Below are 21,845 nucleotides of genomic sequence, written 5' to 3'. Positions count from 1 at the left end.
ATTTTTGGTTTTTACAGGTTTAGGCAAAGCACTTATTGAATATCTTTTTGTTCATTTTGACTGATTTTTTGATTTTTTTAATTTGTTTAATTTTTTTATTCTATGGAGGTGCTGGTTTTAGTTTTTTGGGGATACACATGATGATACAAGTTTATTTGCACCTGTTAAATGTTATGTAGAAATTTATTATTGTCCAAGAATAATAATTTCAGGTGTAGGACTATTTTTTAGGTGTAAGTTTACATTATTGTATGAGTGGTTTGGTTGGTGGTAGGTGTTCAGAGATTGACCTCCCTTTAAAGGAAACTTTTAGTTATGTGTGAAATGATTTAATATTTGTTTTAATCCATTTTTACCTAATTGCTAATTGATGACTTTTTAGGTCATGATGATGTATAGTGTAGCATTTTGCTGTCTTTTCATTTTCCGATTTTTACCAGCTAAATATTTTTTAACAATATTAATTTTAGATGTGATTACTTATAAGTTTTTATCTTTATTAAACATTTTATAAGAATCACCTATTTTTACTGAGCTTAATGACAATCAAATTAGCAATTGCTTCACCTATTTTCTTGGTAGTAATTTAGCCATTTACTCTTTGAAGTTTTCTAGTTATGTTTGAATTTTCTTGCTGATTTTTATAAATTGAATATTATGATAACATGCATACATACCAGATATTGTATTGACTATAAACTGGAATGTTTTAATAAAACACCTAAACCTTGTCTATAGCTGAAATGGCTGTTGTTGACATTTTAGTTGACTGGATAAGATACAGGCATTTCCATGATAGATTAAAAAACAAAAATTCTGCCTTTTTTTTCCTTTAAACATGTATGTTAGTGCATAAACTTAAGTGGACATAGTGGTTTCATCATCATCAATGGCTATAAATAGAATGACATGTTGTATTAAAGCTTCGAGGACCGCTACACAACTAAGAACATCTGCATTTTTTCAACCATTACAGGACCCACCACACTAGAAGTTTATGGCCCTAGGATTCCCCATTATAGCCCTAGGATTCCCCATTTTTGCTTTAAAGATGCATCAAAGAAAAATTTGGGTTGCTCTAGATTTTCCGAAAGATCACTTGATGTTGTCTTTTAATTTAAAAAACAAATTTTACTATCCAAATGCACATGATTCTGATTCTCAACGATGGAAATATGATACTTCTTTAATCTGTGTTTAAAATCATCCGTTAACACATATTTATGCTACACTATATTATAAATGTGCTTGTCTGTATTTGAGCGGGTTAATTTGAAAGTTCTGTGTTTTGCTAAACAACATATTTCTAACTTTTTTATTTAATTTACTACACATTTTTATTATTATGTTCAAATTTCATGATGATAAGACTTACAAAAATGGAAATTTATTTTCTTAAATTGTAAGGAACATAACATTGATTTAACTACATGAATTAAGAAATTTGTGCTTATTTATGTTTGATTTAGATTGTTAGTAAACATTGTGTAATTTGATTATGATGATTATTACAGGGGAAAGAAGAAGTTAGAGAAAGCGTTAGAGAAGGCAAAAGAAGATCTAGCTTCTCTGTCTGAAAAACTTCATAACTTACAATTAGGTGAGTCCAAAATCTTAAGAGTCAGAATTCTGTCTGAAAAACTCTATAACTTACAGCTAGTTGAGTCTGGAAGCTTTAGTGAAGTCCAGCGCTCTGTCTTTAAAACCTATCGTAAGTTGAGTCAGGAAGCTTTAGAGAAGTCCAGCGCTCTGTCTTTAAAACCTATCGTAAGTTGAGTCAGGAAGCTTTAGAGAAGTCCAGTGCTCTGTCTTAAAAACCTTTCGTAAATTGAGTCTGGAAGCTTTAGAAAAATCCAGCGCTCTGTCTTTAAAACCTATCGTAAGTTGAGTCAAGAAGCTTTAGAAAAGTCCAGTGATCTGTCTTAAAAACCTATCATAAATTGAGTCTGGAAGCTTTAGAAAAGTCCAGCGCTCTGTCTTTAAAACCTATCGTAAGTTGAGTCAAGAAGCTTTAGAAAAGTCAAGCGCTCTGTCTTTAAAACCTATCGTAAGTTGAGTCAGGAAGCTTTAGAGAAGTCCAGCGCTCTGTCTTTAAAACCTATCGTAAGTTGAGTCTGGAAGCTTTAAAGAAGTCCAGTGCTCTGTCTTTAAACCTATCGTAAGTTGAGTCAGGAAGCTATAGATGAGTCCAGTGCTCTATATTTAAAACCTATTGTAAGTTGAGTCAGGAAGCTTTAGAGAAGTCCAGCGCTCTGTCTTTAAAACCTATCGTAAGTTGAGTCAGGAAGCTTTAGAAAAGTCCAGCACTCTTTCTCTAAAACATATTGTAAGGTGAGTCAGGAAGCTTTTGAAAATGATGAAGCCTTGGAAAAAAAATGTTATTTACAGTTTAGCTTAAAAGGACTCTGATGTAAAAAGATATTGATATTTATACTTAGAAAAATCAAAAAGGACCTGGTCTCTCTGAAAACTTCATAAATTTAAAATTTAGCTTTTGAGATGGTCAGTGCTCTATCTGGAAAACATTAAAAATTAACAGTTCAGCTTTAGAAAGCTGTTTGAAAAAAAAATCTGCAAATAAGCTTTTGAGAAGGCCAAAGCTTTGTTTGGAAAACAAATAATTTACAGTGACAGAGTTCTGTCTGAAAAAGTTTGAAATTTACGGTTGAGTTAAAGTGAAGTGCAAAGCTCTGTCTAAAAAAGCTTTGTTTTTTTATTTCATTGAAACATCTGCATACTTTTGCGGATTATGCCTTTCTCCCTCTCATTTTCAAAACTATAGATAATCTATAAATATTGCACTGGACAAATTTATGTTTTATTTTCAGATTTGGAAGACAAAGAGTCCAAATACCAGGATTTATTGAAAATGTTAGAGAATAAAAATCTGGAGACACAAAAGTATAAAACTGCAGCAGAGATTGCTAAGGTAACAGAGTAGACTGGTACTAGGTAATAATGAGTTGCCAAGGTAACAGAGTAGCCTGGTATTAGGTAATAATGAGTTGCCAAGGTAACAGTGTATATGCTGGTATGAGGTGAGTTGCCAAAGTGACAGTGTATATGCTGGTATGAGGTGAGTTGCCAAGGTAACAGTGTATTGTTGGGAGAAATGTTATGTTGCCATTGTAATAATGTGATCAGGGTTGATAAAAATATTTTGCCTAGGAAGCAATTTTATCTGGAGAGAATACAATGTTACAAAAGTAACCTTAATGTCAATGGAGTTCACATTGAGAGATCTTGTAACAATATCATGTCTATTGTAACTTAATCAACATAAAATTTACATATATTTTTAAAACTGTCATGTTATATTTGAATATCTCGGAATGAAAAAATACATAAAATTCTTAAATTTTTTGCAATGTTTTTATTATTGTGAAAATTTCAACAGGATATTTTTTTTTTTCGCAAAATGAAAACTCCTATTTTAGTTGATTATACCATTATTTGTACTACTCACATCCTGAAATGGCAATGATATTATTGACAGATTACAAATCATGGTGAACTTCAGGTTAAGAGATGCTATTTTCTGGCTCTGATAGAAAATATTCTTTCATCCTATCAAATCTATAATTCTTTGGCACACAACCCAATATAGATATATTTTTTATTTTAGTCTTTGTAATTTTATGGCATCCAATTTTCATAGTGTTGTTATATATATTCAAAGCATTTCCAAGTTATTTATATAAACATTTTCACATATTGTGATGTGCTAAGTGTTATAAATATAGTTCTTTAAAAATCCAGTAAAATAAGTAATATTCTAGCATAGCATAATATTCATGCTTTCCCAGTGTAAAGTATTATTTTAAAAGCACAGCATACATATATTTCACTGACTATCCTTTATATACACATGTATATTCATGTAAAGAAAAAGTATATATTTATATAAATGTTTTAAGGCCATCATAAAAATCCCAATACCCCCTCCCCCATGTTTTTTTTCAAAGCCATTTTTCTGCTATTTTCTTTTTGCTTGAGGTTTTCATATGTTGCATTTAATTTAATAACAATGTTTAAAAAATAAGCCCAATTTTTAGCATGGTGTGTGATTTCTTGTTTAGCTTTCTGCCTGAAATTAGAATTTTCAAATTGTGTGTTTACTCTTTATCTTGTATTAATTTGCACAAATATTTCATTTATATTTACATATAATAGTATATAAGCTTTAATTCAGTAGATTTTCTTTTCAGGTTGAATTTTGTTTGAATAGAAATATATTCTGTGCTGTACTAACAAATTATGTTATATATTCTATAATGGCAAATTGTAAACAGAATAAAGTGAAATTTTAAATAGATATACGCAACAGTCAGTACACATGTAATAATTGAGTCAACTGTTTTACATTGGGGTGGTAAAGAGTTATTTTTCGTTCAAAATATTTTTTATTTTTATTTCACAGTTTTTATGCTTGAAGCTCATTTTTCTTTATGGTTCGTGCAAATTGGTTAAAAGGATCTTGAAGATATCTTTCGTTTATAGTGAAATAATTGGCCATTTTGTTTGCCATACTTTCATGCACAACCTCCCTTTACGACCCTCTTACATATTTGAATTTTTTTGAAAGGTTTCAAACTCAATTCGGATATGTCAAAATAACTTTCTGTGTCTGTCTAATGAGGCTCAATGGTGATCTTAACTTTTAATAATGATTCATAACTGAGACTGACAGTACTGTATTGTTTCACTACAATATTTCATACAGAAAAATAAAAATAAAAAATCCAGATTTGTCAAAAAAAAAAAGAATACAATTAATTTTCATTGAAACTTTTGAAAGAAAAAGTTCTGTGGTATAAAATACTGGGCCGTAATTCTGTTAGTCCTATAAGTCTGTTCATTTGACCATATGTCAATGAAATGTTCTTACTTACCAGAGGACATAGTTGACAGTTTATCATTTAACCTTTGCCATTATAATTTGACCTTTGCCATTATAGAATAAACAGACATAATATTTGAATCTTTCTCTGTAGCTGCTTTTCTTTTCATGCTTTTCTCTACTAACAGAAAAATGTGACAGAATTAGAGATTGAAAATGCTGTAATGAAAGAGGACCTAGACAAACGAAAAGATTTCATGAAAGATTTACAAAGAAAACTGAATAGAGCAGAAAACGAACTCTCCCAAAATGATATGTTGAAAGACATTCAGGCTAATCAAATATCCGATCAATATCAAGAGTCACAGGTTTGTATTGAAGTTATATCCCCTTTAATACAATAATTATTATCTCCCTTTTAATACAAAATTATTATCTCCTTTTAATACAAATTTATTTTGTCCCTTAAATACAAAATTATTAGGTCTTTTATATATTGAGTTTATTGTTTCAAATTCAATATTAATTGTCTCCCTTCCATCAAAGTTATTATCTCTCTTCCATTCTAAGTTTTGGTATCCAAGTAATTGCCTCTCTTTTGATATAAAATCATTCTCTGCCTTTTATACACATTTATAATAGTCCTATAACTCAAAATTGCTGTCACTGCCTATAATATTATTTTTCTTCCAAACAAAATAAAATAATAGTTTGAAATTGCAGTCAAACTGTACAATTTGAATTGTCTCCCTTTGAAGTGACAAAATAGTATTTTATCCATTTAATATTGCCAGTATTTAAAGCTATTTTGTAAACTTTTATTTAATGTGGATTTTTTTTCATTGTGTATCGAATCTGTTATGAAAATTAAGGTAGGTCAACTTCAAATGAATGATTATGAATAAAGGAAGACTTTTCAAATATAAAATACATGATTTGGCTAATTGCAATACAATGATATATTGTAAGTTCACATTGTAAAAATGACTGCAATCTCTACCCTTCAGTGCTCACAAGCACTTTGATTAAATTGTATGAAGGATATGATTTCATGTTAACATGTTATACATTTGTTACATTAATGCTAGTCAATGGAGGCTCTTACTGCAAAGGTAAAGTATAAATTCTCCTAACCTAGAGCTTGCCCTAAAACATTATGTAAAGTACAGATTCTCCTTACCAGAAGCTTATCTTAAGACATTAGTTAAGTACAGATTCTCCAAACTTAAAGCTTATCTTAAGACATTAGTTAAGTACAAATTCTCCTAACCTGAAGCTTATCTTAAGATATTAGTTAAGTATAAATTCTCCTAACCTAAAGCTTATCTTAAGACATTAGTTGAGTACAAATATTCCTTACCTAAAGCTTATCTTAAATGTTAGTGAAGTACACATTCTCCTAACTTAGAGGTTCTGCAATTTTATCAAGTACCCAAATATATAGATATCCATAGCTTGCCAGATAACCAAGATTTGAATGTTCGTCTAACTTGTAGCAAATCCAAGAAAATTAGGATCAATCTTGCTTTTAAAAATGCTTCCAGTTCATAAAAGCCTGTTCAATACTATCTGTAGATAGAATTGGAATATGCACGGTTTTATTCGTTTTCAGTCAACTATACAAATTTTTATGATTTATTAGTTGACGGATTACAAATAAAAACAATAAATATCTTACCTTTTATTTATAGTTAGTATTAAACAGAATTATGAAAGATCCATTTGTTAAGTGAAAAAGTTCCGAGACCATGAACATTTGAATATAATATGGAGTCTAAATTATCAGAATGTGTTTAATTATAAAGTGATTAATTTTGAAAAGTACATTTTGCTTTTGTTTTATTGTTGTGGCTCTGTTGCAGTGACTACAGTTTTAATCGTGTTTTTACTAAAAATGCTTACATGCATAGCTGAAGATTTGCTAAGATGCCATGTTTTTTATTAAGGAAATATTAAAATATGAGAAGAATATAAATAAAAACCGCCATAACAAGCTTCATATCTGATATAAACTGCATGCCTGTATTACCTCCATTTATTTATTTTGCTTCATTAGGATTCTTTAAGGTAAAGCATGGCTTATGCTGATGTCTTAAACTGAGGCTTCACTGATTAATTTTTCCGACATCAACTCTGCAACGCGTTGAAACTTTTGTCATGCTTGTAATCTCCTCTTTTATTTTTAACTTACTATGTTCATAATTACAGTGAGTCTGTAGTCACAAGTCCTACTACTTTTCTTAAGGGATTGCTTAAAAATTCAGTTTATTTTCTAATGTTGCAGAGCTGGTTGTCATGGTAACAAAGCCTCTGTCTGAGAATCAGACTTCTGCTCAGACTGTCTTGTCTGTCTATTTGTATATTACTCCACCTTTCCTTAACATTTCTGAAAGATATTGTAATTCTGTGTCATGTATATAGACGGAACAAATGTGGTATAGATGTAGATTGCACCTAGTTACCTAAGTTAGAATTTACAAATTAAGAGATGTAGATAAAAGTCACTTTGTTGTTACATGTTGTAGATCATCACAGTTTAATTTAATCTTTTTGAATGTAATGTAGATGTACAAAGAACCCCACCCTCTAAAAAAAAATAAATAAAAAAAAAATAGTATAACAAGAAAAATACAAGTTGCACTAGCACAAGTGACAAAAAGAGAGGTAAAAAAAATGAAATACTTACTGAAATGCCAGTGTAAATAGAAACGAAAGAATCCATATGTTCTTGTAGTATTAAAGAAAACTACAGCATTGCAATGGATAAAGTAAATGTATTATAACTATTATTCTGGTCTTAATGTTACACGCTGATATTGTGTAAAATTGTACGATAAACCAGCTTTTTTGTTGCTGATCCATTCACTTGTAAGGTATATTTTGTAGTGGTATAGGAAGAATGTTTCCCGGTTAGCATTCATTTATAACTAAGATGTCAAGTCTACATCAGTGAAACAGATAACAGGAAAACAATTACCTAAAAAACATGAGGTCACCATGGGGGTCTGTCCTAACACTCTAAGGATCTGAAGTAACAGGATAGAATGTTTTTAATTTGATTGTTGGTGATTTGGTTGAACCCCAAAATAAAGACAATGTCAAACCATTGGTTGAATTTCCATTGTTGAGGATGTCATTAATCAATCAAAAAAATTTATAGTAACAAGATTTGATGTTCTTGTTTTCAGAAAAAGATACAAGAACTTCAGGAGGTTGTTGACAAGAATAAATCCAAAACAGAAGAAGTTAAGAGGGGTAGGTTATTTAAATCTATAATGGATGGGTGTACTTACAAGAATAAAACGAAAACAGACGAGGCTAAGAGGGGTAGGTTATTTAAATCTCTATAATGACTTGTTGTACTTACAAAAATAAGTCTAAACCAGAAGAAGTTAAGAGGGGTAGGTTATTTAAATCTCTATAATGGATGGGTGTACTTACAAGAATAAAACCAAAACAGACGAGGTTAAGAGGGGTAGGTTATTTGAATCTCTGTAAAGGCTGGGTGTACTTACAAGAATCAATCTAAAACAGATCGAGTTAACTGAGTACTGAGTTATAATTGTTTATTTTATAGAAATAGAGAAATTCCATGAGACCCAGATTGTAGCCATAACTCAAGCTCATGCTGCTGAAGTAGACTCAATGAAGAATGAATTTGAGGAAGAATTGAAGAAAGCTAAGGTAGGTTGTCTCCCTTTACCTTACTGTATTCAGTTTTAAAGTAGATTATCTCCCTTTTTCTGTCATTTAGGTACTGTTGGAAAAGGCTGTTATGTTATGCATGTTGTAGTTATCTTCCATCTTTTGTCTGCATTAAATGTAATAGCCAGTAATGACATATTTGTTAGCATGATTTATATATTATTGGCTCTATGTAAAGTAATAGTCAAATTAGTTGTATTTGTTTGCATGACTTGTCTCCCTTTGTCAGTATGTAATTCTATATATAGGAGTAATACCACCATTGTTTTTCTCCCTTTTAGTCTTTGTTAAATTGGCACTTTTCAAAAAATTGTGCAGAATTTATCTTTGGTTCAAATAAGGAAATACTTGGCATGAGTAAAGTTTTATCATGTCCAGTACCACAGACAAAATTTCACATAACATTTCATTGATTATAAGATAATAACCATCACTGGAAGTAAACCAATCAAATTTCAACCCTTTTTTACCTGTTTACAAGCTTTAGTAACCACGTAACCTCAAGTTTCCAAAATATTTTATAGAAACACCAAATAAAAAAAGACTGGTACTTTGAAACACCCAAGATATATGTTTATGACTCAGAAATTTTTTACTGCAATGAAATGTAGGATTAATTTCATACAACTGTCAAATTCAAGGGAATATTTTTTTTCAACCCTTTTTCGTAATTTCACCTGGATGTGACATACTATGATTTGGTGGTATTACACCTATATTTACTGATGTCTAGATTACGTCCCTTTGTTTTTATGATTTAGCTATTTTCATTTGCATGTTTGATATCTAGATTTTCTTCCTTTCTCTTTTGTAAACTTCCAAACTACGAGTTTTTGTCTTCCTTAAATTTAGATTGCTCACTTTTGTAAGTGGGAGAAAGATTGCATTGTTAATAATTGTTCTAATATGTCGTTAATAGATGACAACAACACATCAGTTTCCCTTTCTATACTGTTTTGTGACAGATATATATTTTTATGTTTATCTGTATAGATCTCAAAGTCCTGTAATTATTTATAAAGTGTAAGCTGTCTATAGACAAGATGTAAATTTCATAACTGAACAAATAAGTGCTACTAGAAAGTGCTTCATTAAAACTGATTATAACAGTGAACAAAATGTAAGTTCATCACTGATTATAACAGTGAACAAAATGTAAGTTCATCACTGATTATGGCAGCAAACAAAATGTAAGTTCATCACTGATTATGGCAGCAAACAAAATGTAAGTTCATCACTGATTATGGCAGCCAACAAAATGTAAGTTCATCACTGATTATGGCAGCCAACAAAATGTAAGTTCATCACTGATTATAACAGTGAACAAAAGGTAAGTTCATCACTGATTATGGCAGCCAACAAAATGTAAGTTCGTCACTGATTATGGCAGCAAACAAATTGTAAGTTCATCACTTACTATGACAGTGAACAAATCGTAAATTCAACACTCATTATAACAGTGAACAAAATGTAAGTTCATCACTAATTATGACACTGAACAAAATGTAAGTTCATTTTTGATTATGGCAGTGAACAAAATGTAAGTTCATAACTGATTATAATAGTGAACAAAATGTAAGTTCATTACTGATAATAACAGTGAACAAAATGTAAGTTCATTACTGATTATAACTGTGAACAAAATGAAAATCATCATTGTTTATGGCAGTGAACAAAATGTAAGTTCATCACTGATTATGGCAGCAAACAAAATGTAAGTTCATCACTGATTATGACAGTGAACAAATCGTAAATTCAACACTCATTATAACAGTGAACAAAATGTAAGTTCATCTTTGATTATGACAGTGAACAAAATGTAAGTTCATTACTGATTATGACAGTGAACAAAATGTAAGTTCATTACTGATTATGACATTGAACAAAATGTAAGTTCATCACTAAAATGACTGAACAAAATGTAAGATATCACTGAATGAACATCGTGTTAGTTCATCAATGATTATGTCAATGAACGAAATGGTAAGTTCATCACTGAATATATCAGTGAACAAAATGTAGGTTCATCAATAAATATAACAGTGAACAAAATGAAAGTTTATCACTGATTATGAAAGTGCACAAAATGTAAGTTCATCAGGGAATATGGGAGTGCACAGAATGTAAAGTCATGACTAATTATATCAGTTAACAAAATGAATATGCATGTATAGCAGTGAATAAAATATGAGAGCATCCTGTGATAAGGCAGTGAACATCACTGAAAATGACATGGAACAGTTCGTCACTATCAGTGAACAAAATTAAGTTCATCACCAAATATGGGAGTTAATAAAATGTGAAGTTAATCACTTAATTCATGGAAATGAACAAACTATAAGTTCATCACCAAATATGGATCAAATTGTTAAGTTAATGGCTATTTATGGAGGTAAACAAAGTATAAGTTCACCCCTAATTTTGAAAGTTCATCACCAAATATGGAAGTGAAGAAATATTTAAGTTTCTCATTTTTGTCAGTGATCAGTATGTGGATGTTATTAGATCACTGAAAATGAGTAAACAAATTTTAATTTTCTCATTTTTGTCAGTGACTAATATGTTATTAGATCACTGAAAATGATGGTGAACAATACATAAGTTAATCACAGGTTATAATAGTCAACACAATAAGTTCATGATTTCAATATTGATGCCAAAACCAAAAAACAGTTATAAAATTACTAAAATAAAGGTCAAAAAAAGAGTTATAAATAAATTAAATGAATGTATAGATATATTGAGTTACTGGTACATAATTTGAATCTCATTATAAAATTTTCTATGAAATCAAAATAAAATATCAAAATTTCATTACCTTCAATCTGAATTTATATGCTTATACTTTATACAAATGTCTGTCAATACAAACATTGAGCCATAGTATTTGATTGAATTATTGGATGTCTTATTATTTTTCATGAATTTGACATTAATTATAAAGTAGGATATACCATTCCTTTATACTAGTTGTGGTTTTGAATTCCTTTATTTAATTTGAGTCCCTGTTTAAAACTGTTTATTTGGAATTCAAACCCAGGAGGTCTGTTTTAATCTTTAATTGATAGAAATTCTCACTAAATCTCTTGAAATGAACATCTTTATGTAAACATGCTACTTTCATTTTAAAACTGAAAGTAAACAATCTACTTTACATTTTGTTTAAGATTTGTTAAAAGTTTTAGAATTTGACACTTGTGTGTCAATACAGATTTGTTAAAGAACTTTGATAAAGTGAAACTCTTTTTGTCTTGGAATAAAGAGGGATTAACAATGATTGGCAAGGATTTCATTATGTAATCAAGATATGGAAGAGAGATATAATGATCTTTTAAATTGTCTATTTTGAAATAGTAAGATTTATCATTGACAAAGAGTTCAAATTTTTATGAAAGGAGAGAAGCGAGGTGGGTATGGGGATGGGGGTCTAATCTTGAATTCCCGAGAACATAATTGACAAATGCGAAAGTTCTGAGAAAATAATGTGTCTGTTCCTGCATTAGGATGTAATTAAATCCTGAATTCCAGACCATTTTACTGGATATTCCCAAATTCCTGTGATTTAAATGACTCAATCCTGATGTCAAGCTTCAAAAATAAACCTTATGTAGCCGAAACCTTTTAATAATTTAATGTGCAGAAAAGATCAGTGTGTTATTTCTAGATGTCGTATTGGTCATACTAGAATAACACACGAGTATCTTTTAAAAAATGAAGATGAACCACAATGTGTACCTTGCAACTGCAAGTATACTATTAAACATGTTTTAATTCATTGTATTGACTTTGCTGATATTCGGAAGAAGCATTTCAATGTCAATAATATGTATGATTTATTTAATAATGTTCCATTTACAAATATTGTTTCATGCTTAAAAGAAATTGGAATATATTATAAAATATAAAAAAATGTTGTTATATTTAAAACGATTTTAATTTTTATCACATTATCTTAGTGTTGATTTTTATTTGTAAATAATCAATTTGCTTTAGTCTAGAATTTTAGTTTATTGAAAGACCTTTTGTCTGATTTTAAAAATATACCTTAAATTGTTATAATATTCAAATTAGCTCTTGCCGCGATATAGCCTTTCTGTGCTAATGTGGCGTAAAGCAAACAACAATCAATCAATCAATCTTATGTAGCCGACTATTTGGTATGGGTTTTTCTCATTGTTGAAGGCCGTACAGTTGCCTATCCACTTCATTTGAACTTTGGTGGATAGTTGTCTCATTGGCAATCATACCAAATCTCCTTATTTTTATACTTATGGGGGATATATTATGATTCAAATATAAAGCAAAATTATTATATATATAGATATGTCAGATATTTTAATAAATATTCAATTTAACATCCACGTCATTTTGACTCTGGTGGATAGTTGTCTCCATTAAAAATCACACCACATTTTCTTATTTATATGTATAGCAAGGGATTTGCATTTATAGAATAAATGTTTAAAATTATACCCCTTTCATTTATAAGAAAGATTACAATTTAAAGAATTATAAAAAAATGTAACTTGACCCTTTCAGTCATAAATTTAATTAAAAAAATGTAAGTAAATCTAGTAACCTTTACTTGTTTGATGTGTTTCAGATCATTAAGTAATAATGAACCATATCAATTAATAAATATTCTACCAAGACTTTTTAAAAAATATATACAGAAATTACAATTGTGTCAAATTTAAAAGGCCATTCTAAAAAAATTGTTTGTTATTACAAGGAAACAAGAAATTCTTTGGTTGCTAAGTTAATTGTATGATAAACTGAGAAAATTGTACTGAAGTAACTAAACATAAAATTTGTAGTAGAATTCAAAATATTTTAGATTTGAATTTTAGAAAACCATTTTAAATTGAATTTAAGAAAAACATAATAAAGTAAAATTAATTTTTGTTTAAAAGATGAGAAAAAGTACTAACAAAATATAATTTATGATAGAATGCACAATAGTTTAATCAAAATGTACCAAAAAACTTGATGTCTTTTTGTAGTGATTCTTTTATGGCATTGGGTTGCTGTCTTGTTGACTCAAACTTCATGTCTCACGTCTAACCAAAATATGTTAAAAATTGTAAATTCTCTCAGCAGATAAAAAGTTATGAAATTTTTAGAAATCTTAACGTGGGCACCCTCATTGTATATGAAATTGTAAAACAAAGAAATAATATTGTCTTGTCCTAATGATAAGTTTGAGTGGTTTGTATTTAAACAGACATCGTGACAAATTGAAAGGTTTGGTTTGAAGTGATATGTTTGTCTTTCTTGTAAACTGGAGGATATTCTTCTGGTAAACATAGGCGATTAAACTGCCAAAAAAATTGTTAAAAGTTAACGAAATTTTTTAAATCTTTATTGAGAATTTCTTGCAATGTACTTTATAAGAAAGTTTTATTGAGTGAGAAAATTGAATTCCTGGTTGATATGAACACTGGCAGAAAGAAAATAAAAGATGTGTTTAGGAAGAACTTGGACACATCTGATATTTCTACGAGTAAGGATCCCACTGGATAACTGAAAGCCTGGAATAGATCGTAGGACTAAAAAAGTTCGAAAAGTAGGAATTTGATTGGAAAAAATTCAAATTTTGAAATTTCTGTTGAAGGCATTGTATATTGGATACACACATAATTAATATATCATCAGATAATTTATTTCAATTGGATTATATGTAATGTGGTTATAAAAGTTTAAGAATGAAAATTTAGGAGGAATTTACATGAGATATTCGCTGGCAACTAGTAGATTCACATTAATGCTTGTTGATGCTCATTAATGCTCCTTGATGCCTGGAATACAAGGAAAAACTGATACGCATGGAATCAATGCCTCTGGTCTTTAAGCGAAATATAATCAATGAATCATTTTGATAAAATGGTATTGTAACTATTATTTTTGTTTTGTTTGGATGCCTTTTAAACTGATTCCCTTTTTGACAAAATGCTGATATAAATCTGATTGGTATCGATGTTTAGATTTGTTTCAGCATTGACATATGACATAGATCAAATACTTGAAAATATTTAATTATTTAAACGAAGAAAAAAGTAACAAAATAACAGAAAAATTCAATACTTTTATGAAATAATGACCACCTTAAATAGTTAATTATCGTAATAGGGCTCAGTATAGTGTTGACTTTATGTTTTTTAGTTAATTATCGTAATACTGGCTCAGCATAGTGTTGACTTTGCATTTTAAGAGACATTTAAGTGAAATAACGAAGGAAACAGAAACAAATTATCGTAGAAAGTCAATAATTACGAGAGCCAAATTAACGTTTGGAAATATCAGCCTTGTTGTCTTAAACAAAATAATCATCAGTTTCTATACGGTTGTAGATAATTACTCTCAATTAAAGAATTTCTCTTATTATATTCATAGTAACGGAAGTATTTATATAGTGACGTGAGCTCTGGTTTATTATGAGAATTATTATAGTTTGACAATGTATCCCACAATTCTTTGTTGATGGGATTTTTTTATATTTAGAAATTGGTGCTTTTTTAACTATATAGACTGTTTTGTTTGGTGGGCAGGGAACAAAAAAAACTTGACAACTTAAGTATGTATTTTATTAAAATTTTACTTTTTAAAGTCAATTAAATTGCTAAACCACCAGAAGCGTTTCAATTGATTTTATTTAAGATTTTTACATGGATTCTGCTTTCAGACTTGACATGTGTAGTTGACATTTTAGACAAAGCTGAAAACAAACTTTAACAGAAAGATTTTTTTTTTATATTGTCGAATATAATGGGAGAAAGATTTATTATGAAATAGCCGTTAAACAATCTAAAACGATTTAACATTTCAAATCTTATCTTAATTGTTCAAACTACATTAATTAAGGCAACTGAAATTGATAAAGTTACAAATTTGAGAAACAATTTCAGTTATTTTGTTACGTGTGGTCAACTTTTCAAGATCGCAGTGAATCAAAAACTTATCTTAAAGTTATGTAATAGTTTTATTTTCCTACCATTGTTTTTATTTTCATTGAGTAAGAAAAAATTTATGTATTGGGCTATTTTTGAAGTGATTGAAAGTATTGTGTCAGTAATTTACGTTTTCAACCCTGCAAAACTACAAGTCTAAAAAGAAGTTATTTTGTGTATATAATTTTGATGGATGGATTTGTTTTGAAAACTTCTTAAAGAAGCAAAAATGTTTGTTATGTATTTCATGTCATGCAAATGGATAAAAAGTTATTGTATTTGAGTTGGACTGAAACCTGGAGTTAAAACAGAAATTAATGTGGATCTCACCTCTAAATTTTTAGAGACAATAATCTATAAAATGAGATACTATGTTTGGAATATCTCTTACTTACAGCTGAAGATCATTGATCAAAACTGTAAAATGACAATGCTAGTATAGCGACAACTTTTCAAAGTGACAGATTTCATTCAAGGGAACTTGATATTTACTGCTAACTTTTTTACGGTTACAATTTATAACACGATTCAACATCATTTAGTTACATGATTAAACAATCTACATTTACATGATTCAACATCGTATAGTTAAATGAAACAACATTGATTCAACACTTTATAGTTACATGTGAATTCAACACTACATAGTTTCATGATTCAACACTACATAGTTTCATGATTCAATACTGCAAAGTTACATGATTCAGCACTGCAAGGTTACGTGATTCAACACCATAAAGTTACATGATGAGCAGATTTGTAGATAATGAGAGACTACAGGGTGTTCTGATGATAAATGAAAAGGTGAGAATATTTTTATATGTCAAGGTCACTGGTTTTACTTAAGGTCAAAATGTCATAGGTTATATACAGCTTTTAACAAGATCAAGAGAACAAAAAGTATACACCTTTAGTTCAGGAAAGGTCAACATACAAAAGGTTATTCACTCTTTTAACAAGGTCAGGAGAACAAACAATTCACTCTTGTCACCTTTAGATGAGGAACATCATTCACATTAAAATTTGGTAAACCTGGAGTCAATGCACATTATATGTTATATTTTAATAAGTTCTGACAAGATCACACCTACATTACGATCTTCACTTCTAACAAGGACATGAAGCCAAAGGTCATGTGTTTTGAACCCTCTTTAGTTCAGACAAGGTCATGAAACCAGAGACTGTAAAGGTGAAGGTAAGACATGTTGGTATGACTTTTCACGACCTTGGCTATATCTTGGCTACTTGTTTGATATTATGGAGGATTTGGCAGGAAAACTGGCAATCATTTTCAATTACTGTGGATTCATTTTTTATGCCCCATTTATGGGTAGTAAGTTTTTCGGTCTGTGCTTCCGTTTGTTCGTTCGTTCGTCTGTCTTTCCCACTTCAGGTTAAAGTTTTTGGTTAAGGTAGTTTTTGATGAAGTTGAAGTCCAATCAACTTGAAACTTAGTACACATGTTCCCTATGATATGATCTTTCTAATTTTAATGCGAAATTCCACGGTCCACTGAACATAGAAAATGATAGTGTGAGTGGGGCATCCGTGCACTATGGACACATTCTTGTTGTTTTTTTTAGTGGGTTTACAGATATATTACAACTTTAAAAAGATTTTTAGCTAGAATTTTATGAATTTTTTCAATTAACAAGATGATTATTTATCAAGTTTGATCACAATGTTTGAAGCTGAAGTTAACTGATGCTAATGATGTACACCAGCACATACAAGATTTGGTCTCTGTTAAGGTTCAGATGTTAGAACTATATGGACAGAGCCAAAGTTCTCAAGATTGGAAAGTTTTGATGATCCGAATAGTTTTGCATGTTAAAAATAGTCCTTTAGATTTTCTTGGAAGTTTTCTTTTTTTCTTTTGTTCCTTTAAGAGTCAGCCAGTAAAAGTTTTTGAGGTATATTATTATCAGGAACGATGGATAGAAGTTACTATATCACTATAAGTATTAGGTACTTAAGAAGTTGTTGAGCCTTTGACTATTTTTATTCTTATTTGTCTGAGAGTTATCTACCTTTCAAACACCCTGCTCTCATGTTAGATAGAGTAAAGACTGAGTGTGATTCAACAAAATAACAATTTTAGGAATTTATGATGTTCCCTCAACAGGCTAAAATGTCATTTCTCAATGAAGTGCAAGTGGAAGTTTAAAGGATTTTTCATAGTTGAATTTCATGTTTATGCCTTAATTGGGAATGACAGTTTTAACATTACAACTACCAATCATATTCATAAAGAAATTAAAAGCAGAAGTAAAGATTTGTTGAACTCGCATCATTTAAATTTAGTAATTCCCTAGCTGAAGCTGGACAGGGAATTATTTGTGCCCCTTAATTAAGGGTTCAGTAGAAACCACATTAGACCCTGTGGTGACTTTTTCCAGTGCTATCTCCCTTGTATTTATTAGACTCTGTGGTGACTTTTCCAGTGTTATCTCCCTTGTATTTATTAGACTCTGTGGTGACTTTTCCAGTGTTATCTCCCTTGTATTTATTAGACTCTGTGGTGACTTTTCCAGTGTTATCTCCCTTGTATTTATTAGACTCTGGTGACTTTTCCAGTGTTATCTCCCTTGTATTTATTAGACTGTGGTGACTTTTCCAGTGTTATCTCCCTTGTATTTATTAGACTCTGTGGTGACTTTTCCAGTGTTATCTCCCTTGTATTTATTAGACTCTGGTGACTTTTCCAGTGTTATCTCCCTTGTATTTATTAGACTCTGTGGTGACTTTTCCAGTGTTATCTCCGTTGTATTTATTAGACTCTGTGGTGACTTTTCCAGTGTTATCTCCCTTGTATTTATTAGACTCTGTGGTGACTTTTCCAGTGTTATCTCCCTTGTATTTATTAGACTCTGTGGTGACTTTTTCCAGTGTAATCTCCCTTGTATTTGTACTTTTAATAGGTCTTTCATTTCAGTATCTTTTTGTGAAATGTATTGGAAAAAATATTAGAAATATTTCAAATTACACGATAAAATATCTCAACTAAGTTTTATTTACTAATAAGTAAATAGAGAGAACAAAGAGAATATAGATTTTGATATTTACAACTCATATTAAGAAATGAAATGTTCATTGATTAAAGAAATATTCATTGTTTGGTAATTTAATTAGAATTAATAATTCATATAATGAAAATTTGTTTTAAAGCGGGTTACATCTGAAAAAAAAAACTGTTGCAGAACTTTTCATGGATTAAAAATTGTCTCTCAGAAATTCATGCAGTTTTGAAAGTTTACTTAATTAAAGGAAGTGTACATTAATCAAACACATTGTTCAGAAGCTATTACCATAATCATCGCAAACCAAGTATCTCAAATTCGTTGATGTTGGAATAAAATTTTTCTTTTTTTGATGGAATATTTATGTAGCAATAAGTGATTCTTAAATAACTTGACACATGTTATTTAAGTTGAGTAATTTTGTTAGCAAGAAAATTAATAAATCGTGAAATGAGTAGTTATGGAAATAAAATAAACGAAAAACGTTCTTGGGTTAAGCCACATTTTGCATTACCCACAAAAAAGTACGGGAAAAAGTATTGTAGTTTGAACTACAATAAGATGGATCCAAAAGAAGAAAAGTTTAAACGAGAACTAACGGAAGTAAGGCTAATTGAAGAAAGGTTTAAACAAGAACTAATCAAAGAAAGATTAATGGAAGAAAGGTTTAAACAGGAATTAAAGGAAGACAAGTTTAAGAAAGAACTCTCTGAAGAAAGGTTTAAACAGGAACTAACATTAGAAAGATTTAAACGAGAGCCAACTGAGGAGACATTTATACCCTCAATCCCACGAGTCCAAGTGGTGGACTTCTCTAAAATGTTGATTGTTGAAGGAATGGAACTGAATAATAAGGTTGGTTCACATACACTTAATCATCCGATTTTTGTTCCAAAGAACAGAAATTTTGACCTATTTTATCACAATTTTTACCAATAAAATAAACAAGTTCACTCAAAATAAGTGCAGCTGGCAGAGCGTTAATTCCTGCTGGCATTTATTTTTAGTTAAAGTTCATTCTTTTGAATGTTATCTTGGCAGGGTTAATAATTTTTTTTTAGATCTCAAGGTCAATATTGACAATTTTCACTTTTACCATTCCAGAGTTATGGTCCCTGATATATTTGAAAATTGCACTTTATGTTATTTCTGTGCAATAATTTATTAACCATTTAACTAATGCTTTTTAAAATATAATCTTTTGTTACTGATGACAAAATGGAGGTCAGGTTGTATATTGACAATTTTCACTTTTGCTGTTCAGGAGTTATGGGTCTTGATAGAAAGGAAATAGGGACAGAATTTGTCAGGTCGAACAAGCCTGGAAGTACCTTCAAAACACAGTTTACTGTCAGTTTCATAGGTCATTTTCTGTTTTTATCTCAATCAAATGAAAATTAAGAAAGCAATAAAAAATTGTTTCCCATTTTCATAGGACTTACCGGTAATTATCAGCTCTAAGCTAGTCTATAGTCCTTTGGACTTATGCAGTTCTATAGTCCTTTGGACTGATGCTGTTCTATAGTCCTTTGGACTTATGCTGTTCTATAGTCCTTTGGACTGATGCTGTTCTATAGTCCTTTGGACTGATGCTGTTCTATAGTCCTTTGGACTTATGCTGTTCTATAGTCCTTTAGACCTATGCTGTTCTTTAGTCCTTTGGACTACCAGGTTAATAAAGACACTGAACATCCTTTCTTTCAGAAAGAAATTACATTATGGGTAAAAGTTAGGAAACTAGTGTGTTTTATAGCTTATCATCAGTTAGGAAACTAGTGTGTTTTATAGCTTATCATCAGTTAGGAAACTAGTGTGTTTTATAGCTTATCATCAGCACAAGCTAGTATTGCCTTCATTTAATGTTTGAAGGGAATTATGAGTTACACGTGACATTGGAATCCAAAAATATATAGACAATGCTATATAAAATAGAAAGGAAAATTAAAAGTCGGTGGAAAAAAAGGATATAGAGATAAAGTAGACTGAAAGAAAGATAATTGTAATGATATACAATGGGAGATAACTCTTGCTTATTTATTAAAACATGCTTTATTTTAAGATTGCAAACTACATTTGTTTTTAACAAAGGCAACAAAGAGAATGATTTTTTGAGATACAGACATAAGATATTGGATTTTCAAAATGAAACTTTAGTATGATTAAAATAAATATTAGGCCAATATTTTTTATTCCAAAAACTATAGGTTGTTGTTGCAATTTTCACTCCACTGTCAATAAAGTTGCACTTATAGATACATGCCTCACCACAGTTTAGAAATGACTTCTGAGTTCACTTATTTAAGGGCAGAGGAAAATATAATATTTTGCCTTTGGTAAATGAAAGAGTTCATGAGGGGTCTAAGATTATAAATAAATATAAGGTTCACACAACGACCATCAGGATAAGCCATACTGTCATTGGAGTGGGCTAAATATGACGGCTGTATTATTGATATAAGCCAAGGGCATTGGAGTGGGCTAAATATGATGGCTGTATTATTGATATAAGCCAAGGGCATTGGAGTGGGCTAAATATGATGGCTGTATTATTGATATAAGCCAAGAGATTGTAGTGGGCTAAATATGATGACTGTATTACTGTAAATTCAGAAATTAATGCGAGGTTTTTATTAATGCGAATAATGCGACTGAAAGAATATCGCATTAATAAGAACTCGCATTCTTATATCTGATACATATAACTGTATGTACATTTTTCTGAAATCGCAATAATTAATCTCGCATTTTAGTCCTTTCTACAAAATCGCAATGATAAATGCACGCAATAATTTCTGAATTTACAGTATTGATATAAGCCAAGAGCAATATAGTGAGCGTAATATTGATAAGGGCATTGAAGTGGGCTTAATATGAAAACTGTATTAAAGAGATCAACCAAGGGCATTGAAGTGGGCTTAATATGAAAACTGTATTAAAGAGATCAACCAAGGGCATTGAAGTGAGCTTAATATGAAAACTGTATTAAAGAGATCAACCAAGGGCATTGAAGTGGGCTTAATATGAAAACTGTATTAAAGAGATCAACCAAAGGCATTGAAGTGGGCTTAATATGAAAACTGTATTAAAGAGATCAACCAAGGGCATTGAAGTGGGCTTAATATGAAAACTGTATTAAAGAGATCAACCATGGGCATTGAAGTGGGCTTAATATGAAAACTGTGTTAAATAGATCAGCCAAGGGTTAAATATGATGGCTGTATTAGTGAGGTCAGCCAAGGGCATTGTAGTGGGCTAAATATGACGACTGTTTTATTGATATAAGCCAAGAGCAATAAAGTGAGCGTAATATTGATAAGGGCATTAAGTGGGCTT

General features: G+C 30.2%; 1 protein-coding gene across 12 annotated transcripts in view; it reads left to right on the top strand.

Annotated features, from left to right (window-relative positions):
• The window catches only part of LOC127699797 (myosin heavy chain, striated muscle-like), a 156,539-nt gene that overhangs the window by 33,654 nt on the left and 101,040 nt on the right, over positions 1–21,845 (top strand). For 10 of the 12 annotated variants that reach the window (XM_052203150.1, XM_052203149.1, XM_052203144.1 and 7 more), the window contains 6 exons: positions 1,515–1,600; positions 2,829–2,929; positions 5,029–5,208; positions 5,929–5,952; positions 8,029–8,095; positions 8,418–8,524. In XM_052203150.1, coding sequence (XP_052059110.1) covers positions 1,515–1,600; positions 2,829–2,929; positions 5,029–5,208; positions 5,929–5,952; positions 8,029–8,095; positions 8,418–8,524 — 565 coding nt within the window. The remainder of the gene's footprint in view (positions 1–1,514; positions 1,601–2,828; positions 2,930–5,028; positions 5,209–5,928; positions 5,953–8,028; positions 8,096–8,417; positions 8,525–21,845) is intronic. The other 2 variants (XM_052203145.1, XM_052203151.1) reach the window with 2 other exon arrangements.

Source organism: Mytilus californianus, unplaced genomic scaffold (assembly GCF_021869535.1).
Source record: "Mytilus californianus isolate M0D057914Y unplaced genomic scaffold, xbMytCali1.0.p SCAF_41, whole genome shotgun sequence".
In the NCBI taxonomy this organism is placed as follows: Eukaryota; Metazoa; Mollusca; class Bivalvia; order Mytilida; family Mytilidae; genus Mytilus; species Mytilus californianus.
This window is presented reverse-complemented; position numbering and strand designations above follow the sequence as displayed.